The sequence below is a fragment of the Anomaloglossus baeobatrachus genome, chromosome 2 (genome assembly GCF_048569485.1).
Source record: "Anomaloglossus baeobatrachus isolate aAnoBae1 chromosome 2, aAnoBae1.hap1, whole genome shotgun sequence".
Taxonomy (NCBI): domain Eukaryota; kingdom Metazoa; phylum Chordata; class Amphibia; order Anura; family Aromobatidae; genus Anomaloglossus; species Anomaloglossus baeobatrachus.
This window is the reverse complement of record NC_134354.1, coordinates 501,520,252-501,542,130: the sequence shown is the minus strand read 5'-3', so window position 1 is coordinate 501,542,130 and position 21,879 is coordinate 501,520,252. Positions and strand designations below refer to the sequence as shown.

Genomic DNA, 21,879 nt, shown 5'->3' with positions numbered 1-21,879 from the left:
TTGATATTTTTTTGTACATATGTTCCGCACTGTACACAATCATTCACTTGTACTACATGTACTATGTATACAGTTATATACTTACACAACATTTACTATAGTAGCAACTTTTCTTTTACTGCATTATCATTTTATTTGTACATTTACTGTTGTAACTTTGCTATATTGCTTTATACCTAAACTAAATGTTCTGTAAATCATTTATACTACTAATACTACATGTACGGTATTTTTATCTATCTGAACCTCATATACTATTCTACTATTGACAGTATCTGGTCAGGGTGGCTTCATTGTATAATCACTGCAATCAGTATGTTCTGTAGTGTACAGTGCCTTAAAAAGACTCATGTACTACATATAGAAATTCAATTTTGCAGTTACAGTGCCAATTCCAACTTTAGAAATCCAGCTAATGATACTGTGGAATAGAAAAGCGCAATAGGGTCTTACCCGGTAGGGAGAATATAAAGGCAAGGAATAAGGTACACTCACCTTTTCAGGTTGTGCAAAGTCACAACCCCTATGAAGCACATGCAATAATAGTATCAACAGCAGCCTCGAGGTATAAGACGTATAATCCAATAGAAGAAGAAATCGAGTTTAAGCCACGCTAATACTCAATTTTATAACAATATAATTCCTTTATTGTTCATACAGGTCGACGCGTTTCAGACACATCTGTCTCCTTCATCAGGGCATCAAAGGAACAATAACTCCTATTACTACTATTGTTCCTTTGAAGTCCTGATGAAGGAGACGGATGTCTCTGAAACACGTCAACCTGTACGAACAATAAAGGAATGTGATCACTTTATTTCTATCTACTGCAGCGAATATAATTCAGTCTAATAAGTCAATATTGACAAACCTCATGAAAGTTTTATATTATTTGTACACCTATTTGACATTTTAGTTTATATAAAAAAAGTAAATATTTACATTTAAAATACTTAATTTATTGTTTTATAATAGTTTGCACAAAACATTGATGGATCTTCAGAATCAACAACTAGAGCAGTTAAGTGACTGGCTTTCACTAACTGAAGCAAGGACAAGGAAGATGGAAGCTGAAATTCTGGGCCCTGACTTGGAAGACATAAAGCATCAGATCGAAGCTCATAAGGTCTGTCTTCATTTTGAGCAGCTCTTTTAATTCACTTGCAGCACTATCTGGTGTTATTTCCTTTGATTGTTTATTCATATTATCATCCATCCATTGATTGAACTTGAAGGACCATATGTCTTTTTTCAATTCTACTATATAACTGTTTCCAGATGTGAAACATTTTTTACTGGTCAAGAACACTATATGGATAAAAATATTAGGACACCCACATACTATATGTACAGAAGCTATTATGACACCCCATTGATAGAGTTCGAGTCAGGATTCTGTGCAGATCAGTAAAGATCTTTCAACGAAACTCATTAAAATATGAATATATAGAACTTGGCTTGCGCACTGGGGCACAATCTTTTTGGAATTGATAAAGGCCTTCCTTAAACTTTTCTCACAAAGTTGAATATATACATGTGTTCAACAAACTACTTCAGAAGAAAATGTGATTTTTCACTTTACGGAATATGTTTACATGGCTTTAGGAGGCTATTGTGGCCTGCTTTACACACCTAAATTCAACACTTGACATTGTGCTTGGAAATACATATAAGGCTTGTATGTAGCTGGCAGCCCATTAAAACTACTGCAAAAAAGCTACAAGAACACAGTTTCTTAGAAAGTGAGAAACATCTGTCTAGCATCAAAGGAAGAATATCAAAGATACGAGAACCATTAGAAGTTGAACAGAGACTGACCAGGCTGGGGCTCAGCAGGTAAGGAAACCCAGCACACAGAAAGAGGCTATCTGATCGTGTCCTGAAACCAAGAATTTACAGTACAGCACCACAGACATGGTGTTCAGTCCAAGAAACTTAATGCAGCAAATGAAAGACCCATCATGCTAATAGCTCATCAAAATCAGATGTCCAGCAGTGCTATCAGCTCAGAAATGTCAGCAACTAGTTGGACCCAGCCCACACATTCACTGTTTGGAGATATCTAGCTAATTGTGACCTTCATTTAAGAAACAAATTTCAGAAAAATGTCAGCAGGTGTTCTAGACTAATGAGTAGAAATGAGCGATGTTTGAATTGAACCGTTTACCAATTTCAAATTCGAGTGATTTTGGGCGGTGTTCGAGTTGTTCGACGAATTCGAACAATTTGCTTCAAGTTCGGCCGTTCGAGTTACCATTCGATAACCGTTTGATCACCAAAAGCGGGGCTTTTCACATTAAGGCTATGTGCGCACGTTGCATATCTGCATGCGTCCTGCATCCCCAGCACAATCCCTCTCTCTTCCTACTCACTGATCACGGACGCAGCGCTGCATGGCTGTCACAAAGCTACGTCGGCTTTTCCTCTTTCGAAAATGGCTGCCGCTCATTATTCAATCTGGTATTCCCTGTTTTCCCCGACCACTGGCGCCCAGAATTGGTTGCAGTCAGACACGCCACCATGATGAGTGACAGCTGTCTCACTGATACCAATCACAGCCGCCGGCGGGCGGGTCTATATCGTGCAGTAAAATAAATAAATAAATAATAAAAAAAAACAAAACCCAATTTTGATACCAGCCAAGATAAAGCCACAGGGCTGGAGGCTGGTATTGTCAGGATGGAGAGCGCCATGTTATGGGGAGCCCACAATCCTAACAATATCAGCCAGCAGCCACCCGGAATTGCCGCATCCATTAGATGCGACACTCCCGGGACACTAGCCGGCTCATCTCGAATTGCCCTGGTGCGGTAGCAATCGGGGTAATAAGGTTAGGTTAATCATGACAGGCATCTCCCCGAGATACCTTCCATGATTAACATTTAAGTGAAAGTAAATAAACACACACAACGAAAAATTCTTTATTTGGAATAAAAGACAAAAAAACCCCTCATTTACCTCTTTTTTAATCCCCAAACAACAACCCAGGTCCATAGTAATCCACACGACGCTTTCAGCTCTGCTACATGAAGCTGACAGGGAGCGCCGTAGAACACGACAGCTGTGTCATCTTCACGTAATCCACACGACTGCATGTGATATCTCTCTCTTTCTCTCTCTGTCTTTCTCTCTCTCTCTTTTTCTCTCTCTTTTTCTCTCTCTCTTTTTCTCTCTCTCTTTCTCTCTCTCTCTCTATTTTTCTCTCTCTCTTTTTCTCTCTCTCTTTCTCTCTCTTATTCTCTCTTATTCTCTCTCTCTTTTTCTCTCTCTCTTTTTCTCTCTCTCTTTTTCTCTCTCTCTCTTTCTCTCTCTCTCTTTCTCTCTCTCTTTTTCTCTCTCTCTTTCTCTCTCTCTTTCTCTCTCTTTTTCTCTCTCTTTTTCTCTCTCTCTCTTTTTCTCTCTCTTTTTCTCTCTTTTTCTCTGTTTTTCTCTCTCTTTTTCTCTTTTTCTCTCTTTCTCTCTCTCATTTTCTCCCTCTTTCTCTCTCTCTCTTTCTCTCTTTCTCTCTCTTTCTTTCTCTCTTTTTCTCTTTTTCTCTCTTCTCTCTCTTTTTCTCTCTCTTTTCTCTCTCTTTTCTCTCTCTGAGACCTGGCGATGATCAGCTGATGCGGTCACCTGACAGCATCAGCTGACATTATAAGTCGAGCTGTGAAACCGGCTTTTTACCGCCCGGCTGGCTAAACAATCAGCTGCTGCTGTCGGACAGGAGTCTGCACAGGAGTGTGTAGTTTTGGGGGGGTTTTGTGCACAGATGCATCAGCTGATTGTATAAAATCCGTTTATACAATCAGCTGCTGTGTCATGTGATTCAGGCCCTTGAACCTGACACATCATCTGATCGCTTTACCTTCCAGCAAACTGATCAGATGATAAAGGGATCCGGATTGGACGGCGCCGGACCCTTGACACAGGATTACTGTGGAGGGAGGTTCTTTATTTCAATAAAGATGGAGTCACTAATTCTGTTGTGTTTTATTTCTAATAAAAATATTTTTCTGTGTTGTGTTTTTTTTTATCTGTACTAGAAAATCATGGTGGCCATGTTCAATATTGGCGTGACATCATGAATTTTGGGCTCAGGGCCAGTTGATAATATACAGCTAGCCCTAACCCCAATATTACCCATTGAGCCACCCGTCACCAGGGAAGGTGGAAGAGTTGGATAGAGCACCAGAAGATGGTGCTTCTATGAAAGCGCCATTTTCTGGGACAGTTGCGGACTGCAATTCGCAGCAGGGGTGCATGCAGAAAGCTTGGGCACCCTGCGGATTTCATTCCCCAGCTGCCTAGTTGTACCTGGTTGGACACAAAAATTGGGCGAAGCCCACGTCATTTTTTTTTTTAATTATTTCATGAAATTCATGAAATAATAAAAAAAAAGGGCTTCCCTATATTTTTGGTTCCCAGCCAGGTACAAATAGGCATACTAGTGTATGCAGGAAAGGAGACAGCAGCTGCAGAACTACAAGGCTCAGCATGCTACATCGAGGACTGTATGCTGGAGGGAGAGACAGGGGGAGCAGAACTACAAGTCTCAGCATGCTCCATTCACTAGTGTATGCAGGAGAGCAGACAGCAGCTGCAGAACTACAAGGCTCAGGTAATATTGGGGTTAGGGCTAGCTGTATATTATCAACTGGCCCTGAGCCCAAAATTCATGATGTCACGCCAATATTAGCATACTCCATCCAGGACTGTATGCAGGAGTATTTTGCCCACCAAAAAAATTACGTTTGCTTCGCCATATTTTGGTATGCTAGCCAGGTACAGCAGGCAGGTACGGCTGTCCCCAATTCCCAGCTGCTTATTTGTACCCGGCTGGGAACTAAAAATATAGGGAAGCCTTTTTTTAATTATTTCATGAAGTTCATGAAATAATAATAAAAAAACAACTGGGCTTCGATCCATTTTTGTGTCTGGTCAGGTACAACTAGGCAGCTGGGGATTGGAATCCGTAGCACAGGTTGGCCCAAACTTTCTGGGCCCCTCTGCTGCAAATTGCAGTGCGCATCCGCCCCAGAAAATGGTGCTTTCATAGACGCACCATCTTCTAGTGCTGTAGCCAACTCTTCCAGCTGCCCTGGTGACGGGTGGCTCGCTGGGTAATAATAGGTTAATACTAGCTTTGTTTTACTAGCTAGTATTAAGCCTGAGATTCTTAATGTCAGGAAGTTTGACCCGGCCATTAAGAATCTCCAATAAAGGGTTAAAAAAAGACACCACACTGAGAAAAAATACTTTAATAAAAATAAATACACAGACACACCTAGAGACTCCATGTTTATTACTCCCTCTCACCCCTCCACAATCCTGGTCTTCTGTCTTTCTTTCTCCTTCAACCAATGCAGCTCTGCTACATCAAACAGCACTGCATGGCAGGAAGACGCTGCTGCTCTCGTGCAGTCTAACCTCTCAGTGAGTGAGCAGAGTCTGTGGTTTGTAAGCGGTGACGTCACCGCTGCCACCGTTGAAATAGTAATCTGACAGGCGGGTTACTATAGCATCGGTGATCTCCGATCCCCTGATTCCCAATGCCGCTATTCACCGCCTGTAGCATCCAGTCTTTGCATGTGGGCTGACTCTGTAAAGAGCGCCGACATGCAGGGACGGAGAGCCAAGCATGTGCATATACATCTTGCCGGAACACGGAGATGCTCAAACGAGCACCGCGTACTGGAGAGATGCACTGACAGGACCTAGCATGATGTCTAGCCATGTGACCAGTCTGTAGCCAATGAGATAATACACACGTGACTGGTCACATGCTATGACGACATCACGGAAGGTCCTATCATCAGTGCTGGTTACCGGGAGGGCACATTGATGATCGGAAGGAAAAGTGACGGGAAACAGAGTGCAGGACGCATCGCGGGGACCTGTAAGTATAATGGCAATGTTTATTAACTGTATGTGTACATGTGTAATGTGTTTGTGTTTGCCTGCCATTGTTTTCAATAGGGTTCAAAGGTGTTCGTCGAACTTTCGTCGAATGTTCACCGAACACACCCGCCGTTCGACAAACCGAACCAAACTCAAACACTAGGGGGGTGGCCCAATACTACTAATGAGTCAAAATTTTAAACATTTGAATGTTACAAAGTGTGGGAGAGCGGTACAATGATAAGTGTCTGCAAGCAACAGTGAAGTGCAGAGGAGGTTCCTTTAAAGTTTGGGGTTGCATTGCAGCAAACGAAGCTGGAATTTTAGTTAGGATTAATTGTGTTCTCAATAGTTAGAAATAAGCATATATCTAACCATTATGCAACACCGTGAGGTAGGCGTCTGATTGGCTTCAAATTTATTCTGCAAGAGGACAACAATCCAAAACATGCTGCCAATGTTAAAAAGAGCTATTTTCTTTGCAAAAAAGAACAAGAAATCCTGGGCATTATGAAATTGCCTCAAAAAGCCTTGATCTCAACATCAGTGCCGCATAGTATCTACGTGGTTAGCACTGTTGTTTTGTAGTGCTGGGATCCTGGATTCCATTCCCACTAAAGGCAATTTGAAAATAGTTTGTGTTTTTTCCTGTGTTTGTGTGGGTTTCCTGTGGATGTCCTGCTTACTCTCACATGCCAAAGATATATTGATAAGAACATTAGCTTGTGATCCCAGATGGGTATAGTTATCATGATCTCTGTAAAGTGCTGTTGACTATGGCCATGCTACATAATTAAAGCAAAATAAAGTAAATAAAGCTTGTTTTGGATTACAGAAGGAATTGTGCAAGTCTACATCCACAGAAGATCTGTGGTTAGTTGTCCTGGATGTTTGGTAGAACCTTTCTTTGGACTTCATTCAAAAACTGTGTGACGTGTACCTAGAAGAAATTATACTCTTTTGATTGTAAAGAGTGGTCACACCAAATATTGATTCGATTTAAATCTACTGTATTTCTCTTTTGTTCATTCCCTTCACATATTATTGTTTTAAAAAATAACCTATTCACATTAAAACATTCTTCCTTAGCAGCATCTCTTTTACACCTGCAAACATGTTTTGCTCAATACTGTGTATATACATACTATATACATGTATAGAAAAATGTTGAAAAGTATAATAGAAACACGTACACCACTTCTGCATTTTTTACTAACTCCTGGAATTTGCTTCCAAACACTGAGTTTAAAAGCTCACCAAATACTCCACTTGTACATGTAGACTTACACATCACTAAATTTATATGACATCTATGGTTTGATTTTCTTGCCTGTGTGGAGTGGATGGATTGTTACAGGCATCTGGTGAGAAATTAATGCCAATAGCACTTTTGGAAATATATTTAATTAGAAAATTGGTGACGTGTTTAAGACATATTTCACCTGCTATATATGTATGTATGGATATATTACTGACTTCGACATGTTTGGAACAAGAGAAAGATAACTGCCTAAACTGGAGAATGGTTATGTTCCTGGGTAATATCAGTATTTTCCCTGCAGTTATGGCGTGGTTAAAATCCTGGAATTGTGGATACACACAGTGCGAGATTATGGGTTGGTGGAAATAGATAATGCCTTATCACTCAGAAACATTTTTGTACCTGATGCAGAAGAAAAGCACAATGTCATTTTAGAAGTAATCAAGAGAACATGCTCGACATGATATTCCTATATATATATTACAGGGGTTTTTTTTTCAGAGATTTCGCTTAGCTATAATTATAGACAGGTTTAGTGTAATATCTCCTGGTGTTCAACTAAAAGTCTAAACAAAAAAAATCACTTGTCTACTCTTGGAAAACATTTTAGATTGTATTATTAATATGTTTTATACTTTCATGTTTCAATCACGCTTTAACATAATAATTATTAGAAATAAATTATTTCACATATTATAAAAAAGTAAACCACTTTATCAGCTTTTGATTTTTTTGGGAACAGATACTAGATCTACTCTATTTACAAAGTACCAATTGAGGCCAAGAGTTAGGAGGGATCATGTATGTAGTATATGAACACATATCTTTAATAGTCAACGAAAAAATTAAAAGATATCAAAAAGTCCACTTCAAAATTATACACATAAAAAATAAAAGAGTGTCATAAAATGTGTTTGCAGGAGAAATATAACCACACGGAATACAGCTATTAATAAAAACTGCTCATATATTATATGGTATTTTTTTGTGTGCATAACTATCATGGGATTTCTCTTGCATAGTGATGGGCCAACCAGGACTGTAAAAGTCCGGATCCATGAAGGTTCAAAAGAACTCAAATACCGATCCCAGGTTCAGAGTTCCCAAGGAACTCTGGGTAGCGATAAGGGTCCAGCCACTCGGGAAATAAAAAAAATCAACGATAACAGAAATAAAATAAGAATAAAGCAAGCACTTCATACTTACCAGTCTCCATGCAGTTGTATACTGCTTCCGAGACCACTAACTCTACTTCTGGTGCCACTAATTATTTTTATGGATATGCACTGTTTCCCACGCTCACTGGCACTTCCCATGCCTGTGATTGGTTGCAAAACAAGAATGCTGCGGAGACACCATCACATGTTTCTCAATGCTGGCAGAAAACTAGCCAGGTCTTTCACCGGGAAGGAACAACCAAGGGAAGGTCAGTCTCCAGTCAAGGAAACCGTCTATGCCAAACATGGTATCCATCCACAGACAGCTGTTTTGGGGTATTTTCCCCCCCATCAGTGTGGAGTGGGAAACTGACTAGTGGGAGCAATGCCTAGTAGAAGACTACATAGGTAAAGATGGTTGACCTTGGGGAGATCAACATCCAACACTGCGGAGACACCATCACGTGTTTCTCAACGCAGTGACACTAGAACAAGGCCCCCTGGGAAAATTTGCAAACAAGAATGCCGCGGAGACACCATCACATGTTTCTCAACGCTGGCAGAAAACTAGCCAGGTCTTTCACCGGGAAGGAACAACCATGGGAAAGGCAGTCTTCAGTCAAGGAAACCGCCTATACCAAAACATTGTATCCATCCACAGACAGCTGCTTCAGGGTATTTGCCCCTCATCAGTGTCGAGTAGGAAACTGGCTAGTGGGATTGGTTGCAGTCAGACATTGCCCCCACCCTGTGTGACAGCTTTCAATCAGAAGCACTGTCTTCTTCTTGATTGATGTTAAATTAATAAAAAAATTGGCATAGGGTCCCCCCATATTATGATACCCAGCCATGATAAAGCATATGGCTACACACTGCAGACCCCAGCCATATGTGTTATCTTGTCTGTGTATCAAAATATGAAAAACCTCATGGAGATTTTTTTTTTAAATATGTAAATTATTAATTTAAAACAAATGACATGTGGTCCCTCCAATTTTGATACTCAGCCATGAAAAAGCTGATAACTGGGGGCTGGTATTCTCCTGCTGAGGAGGCCCATGGTTATTAGGCACCCAGCCTAAAAATCACAACAAGTAGCCACCAAAGATTGTTGCATTCATCAGATGAGACAATCCCAAAAGTTTACATAGTTCATCCTGATTGCCATAGTCCAGTGGCAATCAGGGTAATGACAGGTTAGAAAAAGCCTAGTGGGATAATAGTGGGAGAAGTCTAGGAGACACCCCAATTTCTAATTTGTAAGTGAAAATAAACACAAACACCAAGAAAACCTTTATTTGAAATAAAATATAAAAAAACACACTCACTTTCATCCCTTAATTAAAAAACAACCAGGTCCAACGTAATTCACATAAGGTCCCATTACGATTCCAGCTCTGCTACATCCAAAGTGACAGTGGGTGGGCATAGAATATGGCCACCTGCTGTGGGCTTTAGGCAGATACTGAGCAACGCAATGAGCAGTGATGTAACTCAGTTTATTTGCGGTCACAGCTGGAGGTTCCCACAGTCCTCCACTTATGATTGCAAGTAAACTGACCTCAGGTGATCTCATTGAACTGAGTGATCTCACCTAATGATTGCAACAATCTTGGGTGGCTGTAGGCTGCTATTTTTAGGCTGGGGGGCCCAATTACCATGGGCCTCCACAGCATGAGAATACCAGCTTTCAGCTGTCGGCTTTATCATGGCTGGGTATCAAAATTGAGGGGGACCGTACATCGATTTTTAAAATTGTTTAAATGAATGAAAAAAGCCACATGTGGTTCTTCTTATTTTGATACACAGCCAAGATAACACACATGTATAGAGGTTGCAGCCGTATTCTTTATCATGCCTGAGAACCATAATATGGGAAAACCCCAAGCCAATTTTTTTATTTATTTATTTTTACACCAATAGAGGTGCACAGACACTGTCTCTGATTGAAAGCAGTCAGACACGCTGTCACGCAGGGTGAGGGCGCATCTGACTTCAACCAATCAGAGACGCGGGTATTGCCAATAGATGGGAGAAGCAGTGCATATATAAGAAGCATAATGAGCAGCCCCGGAAGTAGCGTTAGACCTGCCCAGAAGATTCGGTAAACATAACTTCTTGCTCTAGTTCCCCTATCACTTCTACCACCTTTTTAAAGTGCCGGATTCTGGTCCCCATAGACTTAAATGGGGACCCACATTTGGCCAGATATCCAGGATCAAATCCAGGCTTAAACAGGCTTTTATTGTTAAACCTGGTTGAACACGCCGATCCTGGGTATCTGCAAGTGCGCCCGTCACTACTCTGAACAATTAATGGAGACGAGAATCCTTAACTTTCCTTAGAACCTGCTTGAAGAGTTTGGTGCAAAACTCATATCAGTGTTGCTGCTGTAAAGCAAAAGGCTGGACAGCTCTTCAAGTTGAAAAACAGCATCTCAGGCTAGATGGTAAGCCTCATAATTATGTAAAAAACAAAGAGAGAACACTTAGAATGTACTTATAATCATTATAAATATTGGTGATACATTTAAATTAAATGTTTGTATTAAAAATTAACATTTAAATTACCAAGGTCTCAAATCTTGTTAAATAATTCTTTGTTGATGATGTGTATTTACTGTATAATTAGCCATAATGATTATAAAGAACCTATCAATAGAAAAATGCAGGAGATTAAAGGAGACCAAAATATTCTTTCTCAAATGTTTATAATTAAAAAACTAAAACATTTCCTTGGCAACTTAGTGATAACAGTTCTAGTCCTTTAACAGAGGGAGGCTGAAGTTGTGCAGCAGTCAGCTCTCGGTTGCCTCAATATCTAGACAGCTGTGTGACACTTTATGCCTTTAAGCTGGGAGATGCCACTGTGCAGCGGGAGACTGTGTGCAGCATGTGTTACTGCTCTCTTACCTCAAGATGAATTTCTGTGTATTATGCAGCACAATTATAAAATGATTGAACCACATTTTATACACTATGTACAGAATTATTAGGCCAGTGAGTATTTTGACTATATTATAATTTTTATCCATATTTTCCATCTCCAAGATATATAAACTTGAATGCATTTTGGTTTGAAATATATCAGGTGATGTGTATTTGTGCAATTAGGGAGAATGTGGCTTAAGGATATCAACACACATTTATCAAAGTGTGCAGAATTATGGGGCAACATGATTTCCTATGGCAAAATGGGCCAAATAAATAAATTTAACTAACCTTACAAAAGGGATGCAGTACTGATGAAAGTGTTAAGATATTGAGGCATAATCACAGAAACATCAAAAGCTTTGTTTCGAAAAGTCAACAAGTTAGCAAAAATATATTGAGCTAAAAAGGTGCCCATTAGTTGCCAAAAACTTGAGAAGAACCAAATATGAAGTGACCAGGAACCCTTTATACTCCAGTGCTGTTATATTCCAGAACTGCAGACTCCCTGGAGTGCTCAGAAGTACAGGGTGTTAAGTGCTCAAACACATAGCCAAGGAAAGAAAAACATAAACCTGACCACCACTGTAGAAGGCAAATAAGTTTAAACGTCAAGACTGGGCGAAGAAGTGTCAAGCTAAGCAGTGGAGTACTTTGATGCATGCTATGGATCAATGTCCAGCATAAAAATCATGGTTTTCTTGAAGTCTTGGTGAATACTTTTTTGTGTACCTCTACTTAAAAAAAGTTTCCTTTGGAAACTCGCAGAAGGTTTTTGATTTAATTTTGAGTCTATCTACAACCTTAAAAAGTCCAATTAGCTCGTCTTTAATAATATTAGCCCATAGCAGTACTCCCCTTTCACCTTGCTGGCATCTGAGTAGAATTGAGCGCGGTTCGAGGTTCGCCAGTTCGCGGTTCGAGTGATTTTGGGGGATGTTCTAGATCGAACTAGAACTCGAGCTTATTGCTAAAGCTCGATAGTTCAATGTTACGAGGGGGACCCGGGGAAGCGTGCCAAGATGGGAAATGGACTGCTTCCGCCACTCAAGGTCCACTGTGCGGTGTAAGGGACCGCCGCTATGGTGGGTGAAGAGTGAGCGGGTTGCTGCTAGCGATCATCTGGAATGTCACAGACGATCTATGTACACCGATCTGCCCTAACCCGTGAGGGTTGTATGGCACAGATCTCACGGCTCGGTGTACCTGTTGCACGGGGAAGCACAGAGGTGCCCACGCACGTGTGCCAGTGGAAGTCACGAGAATATGGCACGAGGGTAGCACAGAGGTGCCCACGCACGTGTGCTTTCAATAACCAGGTGAGTCCAATGGAGACTTGAGGAGCTCACCTGGGACAGGAACACGGCCTGTTGACGGGGGTACTGCCGGAGCAGCAAGGCAGGAACACGGCCTGCAAACGAGGTACTGCCGGAGCAGCAAGGGCCAAGCCCACAAGAGACAGTAATGCCTGAGCAGTGGCGTGGCAGCACACTGCCAGACATCCAAACATAGAAGGACGGTCGCGCGCCGCCATGATGGCAGGGGGAGCTTTTAAGGAGGTGCAGCTCCACCCGAGGGCGGGCGCGAGGCGGAGATGACGGACTTGACCCAATCAGGGTCCACGACGTCCCAGCCTGGCCAGTCAGGATTCACCACGTCACCAGCCTTGTCATCAAGCCGTGTGACGTCAGTGAGCGAATCAGGACCCACCATGCATTGCACATGCTCACCCTCCTGCCTCTGGGAAATAGAGGCGGGATCCTCGGTCTCACAATGTGGAGAGATAACGGGAATCTCACTGCTTCCCTGAGCAGTAAACCTCTGCACATTGCGCAGCCTCGCAGACCTTCGGGGCCGCTGAGCAGGAGAGTCTGCGGCAGGCCAGGAATGGGAGACCGCCTCACTCCCTGCAACAGGAGAACCACCAGGCGTCACCCCTCTGCTGCCTCTCTGAGAAGGTATCTCCTGCACACTGCGCAGTCTGGCAGACCTTCGGCGCTGCTGAGCAGGAATGCTCGTGGCAGGCAAGGAATGGGAGACTGCCTCAGTCCTTGCCTCAGGAGAGCCACGAGATGTAACATTACCCCCCCATCTAGGCCCCCCCCTGTCCGTGCTCGAAGGCCGCTATCAAACCCGGGGCGCGGATATGATCCTCCAACTCCCAGGATCTATGCTCCGGACCACGGCCGGCCCACTCCACGAGGTAGTACCTCTTGCCCTGTATGACTTTTGTTTCCACAAGTTTTGCCACCTCAGGGTCGTCGGACGGGGAGTCTGTTTGAGCCGGCAGGGACCCCGAGAATTTATTAAGTCGTACGGGTTTCAGGAGGGACACGTGAAAGGTGTTGGCTATAGCCCAGCATGGAGGGAGCTGGAGTCGATATGCCACTGGGTTTACCTGCTGTAGTACTTTAAACGGACCCAGATACCTAGGGGCGAATTTGGCTGCCTGTACCCGTAGGTTAACATTCTTAGAGGACAGCCATACTAGGTCACCAGGGGCGAAGGATGGTGCAGGGCGGCGGCGAACATCAGCCGTTGTCACCATCCGGTCTTTAGCCCTTTTAAGAGCCTCTTGGGTGTCATCCTAGATCTCCCGGGCCTTGGTCGCCCAATCCTCCACTCTAGTATCGGGTGACGTAATGGCCATCGGAACCGGGATTCTGGGATGTTGTCCGTTATTGAGTAGGAACGGAGTCTGGCCAGAGGATTCATGGACCGAATTGTTAATGGCAAATTCGGCCCAAGGAAGGAGATTAGCCCAGTTGTCGTGGTGCGCGGATATAAAATAGCGGAGTTAAGTTACCAAGGTCTGATTAGTCCTCTCCACTAGTCCATTGGTCTCGGGATGGTATGCGGAGGAGATGTTCAGCTCTATCTGCAGGAGCTTACAGAGCTCTCTCCAGAAGCGAGACGCGAACTGGGGACCCTGGTCGCTCACCACCTTGTCAGGCATGCCATGCAACCTAAATACATGCCGAATGAACAAGGTGGCGAGAGCACGTGACGTCGGGAGTCGTGGGAGAGGCACCAAGTGGACCATTTTAGAGAAGTGGTCCGTGATGACCCATACGACCCTGTGCCCTGCTGACTTGGGCAGATCTCCCAGGAAGTCCATCCCCACCACTTCCCAGGGACGATCCGGCACTGGCAGTGGGTGAAGAAGACCTGCCGGTCTCTGCCGGGACGGCTTATTCCGAGCACACGACATACAGGCTCCCACATATTCCTGTATGTCCTGGAGTAGTCTCGGCCACCAATAATGCCTGGTCACCAGGTCTCTGGTCCTTTTGACCCCGAAGTGACCCCCGACCTTGGAGGCATGGGCCCACGATAGCACCTCGTTCCGTAGTTCAGGGGGAACGAGGGTTTTGCCAGGTGGAACCTGGTCCAAAGAAGTGGGAGTGACCATCCTCAAGCTGTCCGGGGGTAGTATAAGACGAGGCTCCTCCTCGTCCTCCTCCAACACAACCATACAACGTGACAAGGCATCGGCCCGTACGTTCTTCTCACCGGCCAGGTGGCGGATAATAAAGCGGAACCGGGAGAAGAATAAAGACCAACGGGCCTGCCTTGGGTTCAGGCGTTGTGCTGTCTGGAGGTATGTGAGGTTTTTGTGGTCAGAAAAAACCTCAAATGGATGCTTCGCACCCTCCAGGAGATGCCGCCATTCCTGGAATGCTAGTTTCATCGCCAGTAACTCCCTATCCCCTATGGAGTAGTTCCTCTCGGCCGGAGAAAAGGTCTTGGAGAAAAAGAAACACGGATGTTTCCTTCCTCGTTCGTTTTTCTGGTACAAGACTGCACCTGCACCGACCGAAGAGGCGTCTACCTCCAGTAGGAAGGGTTTGGAGATGTCTGGACGATGAAGGATGGGAGCTCTGGAGAAGTGAGTTTTGAGAGTGTGAAATGCCTCTACCGTTTCCCGTGTCCATGCTTTGGGATTAGCGCCCTTGCGGGTAAGGGCAATGATGGGTGCTGCCACCGTCGAGAAGTTGGGAATGAACTGGCGATAATAATTGATAAACCCCAAGAATCGCTGGATCGCCTTCAGCGAGTGGGGCTCAGGCCAGTTCATCACTGTCTCCAACTTCCCCGGATCCATTGCTAACCCCTGACTGGACACTATGTACCCCAGGAACGGCAAGGATTCCTGTTCAAAAACGCACTTTTCCAGCTTAGCATATAACGAATGGGTGCGGAGCCTCTTAAGTACTCGGATGACATCCCTCCGATGGGTGGTAAGATCGGGGGAGAAGATAAGAATGTCATCCAGGTATGCAACCACGGAAAGATACAAATCCCGGAAAATGTCATTCACAAAGTCTTGAAATACGGCGGGGGCATTGCAGAGTCCGAAGGGCATTACTAGATACTCGTAGTGACCGTCCCTGGTGTTAAAGGCGGTCTTCCACTCATCGCCCTTTCGGACTCGCACTAGATTATACGCCCCGCGTAGATCCAGCTTTGTGAAGACCTTTGCCCCGCGGAATCGATCAAATAGCTCAGTAATGAGGGGCAAAGGGTATTTGTTATTGATTGTGATTGCATTTAATCCCCTGTAATCGATACAGGGGCGCAGATCCCCTTCCTTCTTCTGCACAAAAAAGAACCCTGCACCAGCCGGTGAAATAGACTTGCGAATGAACCCCTTCGCCAGGCTGTCCTGAATATATTTGGACATAGCCTCCGTCTCTGGAGCAGAGAGTGGATACACTCTGCCCCTAGGGGGCTCGGAGCCTGGCTTCAGGTCTATTCGGCAATCATATGGCCGGTGGGGAGGAAGAGTATCTGCGGCCCTTTTGGAAAAGACATCCCTGTAGGCCTCATAAGGTGTCGGTAAACCCGGCCCCTCAGTATTCCCTGAGGACCCAACCGACCTAATGGTAGCGGGTGGTTCGGTAGTCACGAGGTGCTCTCTACAGGATCCTGCCCAGGATGAGATCTCCCCTGTTGCCCAGTTGAGTATAGGAGCATGCTGTCTCAACCAGGGAAGGCCCAGTAGGATCTCATCCGTCCCCCCTGGAAGCACCAGGAAGGACACCTGCTCATGGTGTCCCGGTGGTACATCCATCCTGAGAGGGATGGTGATCTGGGTGATAGGATCGAGTAGTATGGACCCGTCGACTACCCGGACCCTGAGTGGCTTGGGCAACAGAACCAGGGGAACTGAGCATCGGGTTGCCAGGGAGGTCGAGATGAAATTGCCTTCAGCGCCTGAGTCCAAGCAAGCCAGGGCAGAGAAGAGAGTAGTGCCGAACTGCAACTGGGCGCTGATAGTCAACCTAGAGGGAGAAGTAGTGTCTAGAGTCCCCCCTCTGATAGAAACTAGACGCTGTCTTTTCCCGACGGTTTGGGACATAGGGTAGCTATGTGTCCCCTCTGCCCACAGGAAAAGCAGATGACACAAGACCGAGAACCTGGGGCAGAGGAGACCACCTTGGACACCTCCATTGACTCCACGGAGTCGCCTACAGGACTGGCTGGGGGACCTGTCTGATGGAAGACGGGAGTCACACGCTTTTTAGGCCGAGAAGACGTGGGTGCTGAAGAGACCTCGAGCCTTCGCTCCGCCTGGCGGATGTCTATGCGAGAGGCAACCTGAATCAAGGACTCTAAAGTGGCAGGCACCTCACGTGTGGCCAGTGCGTCTTTGACAAACCCTGCCAGGCCCTCCCAAAACACAGGGACAAGGACCTTATCAGGCCAGTCCAACTCTGCGGCCAGTGTCCTAAAGTGTACAGCAAAGTCCCCGACTGAAGCAGACCCTTGCCGAAGTCGTAGGAGGCGCAGCGCGGAATCGTGGGTGACTTGAGGCCCGAGGAACACCATTCTCATGGCCCCAAGATAAGCTGCTAAGTTATTCACCACACGATCTCCGCGCTCCCACAACGGCGTGGACCACTTCAGCACTCTCCCTGTGAGCAGGGACTGGACGAAGGCTACCTTCGCCTTCTCGGTAGCGTAAAGAGTCGCGGACAGCTCTAAGTAGGTGGTAACCTGGTTTATAAAACCACGGCACTCAGAGCTGTTGCCGCTAAAGCGCTCTGGAAGCGCAAGGCGAGGAGACCTTCCGCCCAATAGCACAGCCTGGGTAGCCGCCTGGGTGGCGACTGTCGTCAGAGTAGTCTTATCGGAGGAAGACTGCTCCACTGCTGCCAATCGTGACTCCAACTGCTGCACATAACGCAGCAACTGCTGCTGCTCTTCAGCCATAGCCAGACCTTTGGCGCGACCGTAATGTTACGAGGGGGACCCGGGGAAGCGTGCCAAGATGGGAAATGGACTGCTTCCGCCGGTCAAGGTCCACTGTGCGGTGTAAGGGACCGCCGCTATGGTGGGTGAAGAGTGAGCGGGTTGCTGCTAGCGATCGTCTGGAATGTCACAGACGATCTATGTACACCGATCTGCCCTAACCAGTGAGGGTTGTATGGCACAGATCTCACGGCTTGGTGTACCTGTTGCACGGGGAAGCACAGAGGTGCCCACGCACGTGTGCCAGTGGAAGTCACGAGAATATGGCACGAGGGTAGCACAGAGGTGCCCACGCACGTGTGCTTTCAATAACCAGGTGAGTCCAATGGAGACTTGAGGAGCTCACCTGGGACAGGAACACGGCCTGTTGACGGGGGTACTGCCGGAGCAGCAAGGCAGGAACACGGCCTGCAAACGAGGTACTGCCGGAGCAGCAAGGGCCAAGCCCACAAGAGACAGTAATGCCTGAGCAGTGGCGTGGCAGCACGCTGCCAGACATCCAAACATAGAAGGACGGTCGCGCGCCGCCATGATGGCAGGGGGAGCTTTTAAGGAGGTGCAGCTCCACCCGAGGGCGGGCGCGAGGCGGAGATGACGGACTTGACCCAATCAGGGTCCACGACGTCCCAGCCTGGCCAGTCAGGATTCACCACGTCACCAGCCTTGTCATCAAGCCGTGTGACGTCAGTGAGCGAATCAGGACCCACCATGCATTGCACATGCTCACCCTCCTGCCTCTGGGAAATAGAGGCGGGATCCTCGGTCTCACAATGTGGAGAGATAACGGGAATCTCACTGCTTCCCTGAGCAGTAAACCTCTGCACATTGCGCAGCCTCGCAGACCTTCGGGGCCGCTGAGCAGGAGAGTCTGCGGCAGGCCAGGAATGGGAGACCGCCTCACTCCCTGCAACAGGAGAACCACCAGGCGTCACCCCTCTGCTGCCTCTCTGAGAAGGTATCTCCTGCACACTGCGCAGTCTGGCAGACCTTCGGCGCTGCTGAGCAGGAATGCTCGTGGCAGGCAAGGAATGGGAGACTGCCTCAGTCCTTTCCTCAGGAGAGCCACGAGATGTAACAGTTCTAGATATGTTCGAGAATGGTTCTAGCAGCAAAAGCAGGGCTTTTTACAGCCACAGTGTGCAGGGAGCCATGGCTGGCAGCCTGCCTGAAACTGGTAACCAAGATAAACATCGGGTATCCAAGCAAAGTGCTTTGGTTAGTAACCCGATATTTACCCTGGTTACGCGTGCAGGGAGCCGACACTTCCCCACTAGGCTCCGCCCCCTCCTGCACTCAGCATGTACACACACTCACACTCCCCTGTCCCGAGCCATGTAGTCCCCGGCACTGACGTCCTCAGCGCCACATGGCCCCGCTAGGTTCCACCCACTTCGCACTCCGCCGCCCACACACATGGCCCCACTAGGCTCCGCCCACCTCGCACCCGCACACATAGCCCCGCTAGTCTCCGCCCACCTCACACCCGCACACATAGCCCCGCTAGGCTCCACCCACCTCGCACCGCACACATAGCCCGCTAGGCTCCGCTCACCTAGCAACACATACATTACCTTGCTAGGCTCCGCCCACCTTGCACCCGCACACATTACCTAGCTAGGCTCCGCCCACCTCACACCAATTACCCCGTTAGGCACCACCCACCTCGCACCGCACACATGGCCCTGCTCGGCTTACTTGCGGTGATGAAGTCCTGCCCTCCCGACCTCAGCGCTGACACTGTCCTCCATGGCTACTGCTTCACTTCTGTCACTGCGGCCCGAGAGTGTCACTAGTGGTGACGTCACGGGCCGCTCGCGATACTTTGCTGTGAAGGCGGCGGTCATTGAACTCAGTGACAGGTGCTATCAGCAGTGCAGGAGATCAGCGCAGGTAATGTACCTCGCTCCTGACAGCAGCACTTGTTATGCCCTTCAGTGACCTGGGCTGACCTTCTGATGTTAGCTCAGGTCACTGCATTGCTCTCCCAGCTAATGGGGAAGATTCTGTTCTTCATTGACTGGGACAGTGACTATGGTATGGATCGTCATGGGAACCCCTTGGATTACAGCAGACCTGGATTTGTTTTTCTTTCTAATAAATTGGTGAAAGAGGGAATGTGTTGGGCAGTGTTTTTTCAAATAAAAATGTGTTTGTCGTCTATTTTTTTTTATTACTGACTGGGTTGGTGATGTCAGGTATCTGATAGACGCCTGACCTCACCAACCCCAGGGCTTGATGCCAGGTGACATTACACATCTGGTATTAACCCCATATATTACCCCGTTTGCCACCGCACCAGGGCACGGGATGAGCTGGGGCGAAGCACCAGGATTGACGCATCTAATTGATGCGCCACTTCTGGGGCGGCAGCAGCCTGCTATTTTTAGGCTGGGGAGTGTCTAATAACAGTGGACCTCCCTTGTCTGAGAATATCAGACCCCAGCTGTCAGCTTTACCTTGGATGGTGGTCCAATTTTGGGGGGACCCCTACGTGTTTTTTTTAAATTATTTATTTAATTTAAAATAACAGCGTGGGGTGCCCTCAGTTTTTGATTACCAGCCAGGAGAAGCTGCCAGCTGTGGTCTGCAGGCTGCAGCCGTCTGCTTTACCCTAGCTGGCTACAAAAATAGGAGGAATCCCATGTCATTTTTTTTTTAAATTTATTTATTTATTTTGGTAAATACAAGGCTAAGCACCCCTTAGAGCCACATGAAAGGCACCAAAGGGTGCAAAATTACAAAATGCAGGAGAGTGGGACATTGTGTGTCTTTCTGCCATTATAATGACAGAAAAGACTGATATGAAGTGTACAAGCAAAAGAAAATCACCAGAGCGCTCTACGCTGTGAAAGGCAGTAGAAAATGGCGCTGGAGTGAACATGTGACAGCCTCATGTAGGTTGAAGCTATGGATCCTGGGTAAATTTATGTATTTTCCCTCCTTCAGTTTTTTGGCAGTACGCCAAAAAAACGGAAGGCACACGGAAGACAAACAAAACATACGGACTGTATACGTGTCACGCTCCCGATGCCTCGGCACCGCTTCTTACCCACTGATCCGGTCGCACCTGCACGTCACCGCTCCTTACCCACTGATCCGGTCCATGTGTCCACCGGTCACGGCTGCCGCTCCCGCTCGTGCTTTCCTGTGTCCTGTCCCCAGTCTCCTGTGTCTGACTCATGCTTCTGTATAGGGTCGGGCTGCACCCACTCACCTGGTCTTATGGGCCCAGCACTGCTGCAGCAGGATATGACATGAGGCTGTGCTGGGAATATAAGACTGGCCTTGCCATGTGGGCGGGGCCTGATCAACGTGTCTTGTAAGCCTAGTCTTGAAAGCTAGGTGCTCAGGTCCCCCTTGTGCCGTGTCCTGTGATCAATACTATTGCCTGACATTCCTACCCGGCACCTGTGCCGAATTCCTGCACTGTCTCCAGGAATTCTGAAGCCCCAGTGACTGTTCTACCTGTCCCCTGTGGGACGCAGTCCCTGCCATGCTAGTGCTCTGGCTACCGTGCACTCAGGCCTCCGGTGGAGTGCACGGCTCAGTGGATCCACCACCCAGACCTAACAATACGGAACAGAAACGGATGCCACATGGATGCACCCGTGAAAAAAATGGACCGTTTTTTGCAAACCGCAAAAACGGATCGGTCGTGTGAATGTAGCCTTATTCTAATCTGTCGTTTATAAACAGCAGGCAGAAATATGTGAATAGCGCCCCCCAGCGTCAGAAAATCTCCAGGGTTTCAGGGGTAGCTGAGACCCTGGAGATCATGATTCAGGTCGGTTTGTCCGGTCCCCGCTCACGTGAGCACCGGTATACACCGTATACTGGTGATCACGTTACAGTAAATTACAGCGCCGGTAAAAAAATATTTATCTCCCATCTGGCATGATCAAACATGTCAGATGGGAGATAAATCTCCTCCCCGGTCCCCCGGTGTCGCCAAAGTGCCCCCCCTGACCCCCTCCCGGAAAATCCAAGATGGCCGCGCGCACAGCAGCACGCCGGCCGCATTCACCCTACTCTTCTGATTTCTGTCGCATGTGCTATGACACACGCGACAGAGAACTCCTGTCCAGGCCCTGCCAGGTCACCCCCTATAACCCCACTGGTGTTCCCCGGTGTCCCACGGTACCTGTGCAGCGTTGATCCCCCGTGGCCCCCTCCTTCACAATAGACGCTGCCACATGCACAGAGCGGCTGTCAGCTCAAGTTCCTGTGTTCAGACACAGTGATTGGCGGTAACCATGAATCTGTAAGCTACTGCAATGTGCTGCTCATGAGGTAAGGAACATAGTTGATCAGGAGAGCTATACTATATTTCCAAATGGAGGGATTTGCTTTTATAGTTGCCCTGCTGAACGACTACCAAACATGAGAGTCCGTTATA

General features: G+C 46.8%; 1 protein-coding gene across 8 annotated transcripts in view; it reads left to right on the top strand.

The window, feature by feature from the left end:
- The window catches only part of DMD (dystrophin), a 4,177,531-nt gene that overhangs the window by 1,408,963 nt on the left and 2,746,689 nt on the right, over positions 1–21,879 (top strand). For all 8 annotated transcript variants that reach the window (XM_075336500.1, XM_075336497.1, XM_075336505.1 and 5 more), the window contains one exon: positions 976–1,126. In XM_075336500.1, coding sequence (XP_075192615.1) covers positions 976–1,126 — 151 coding nt within the window. The remainder of the gene's footprint in view (positions 1–975; positions 1,127–21,879) is intronic.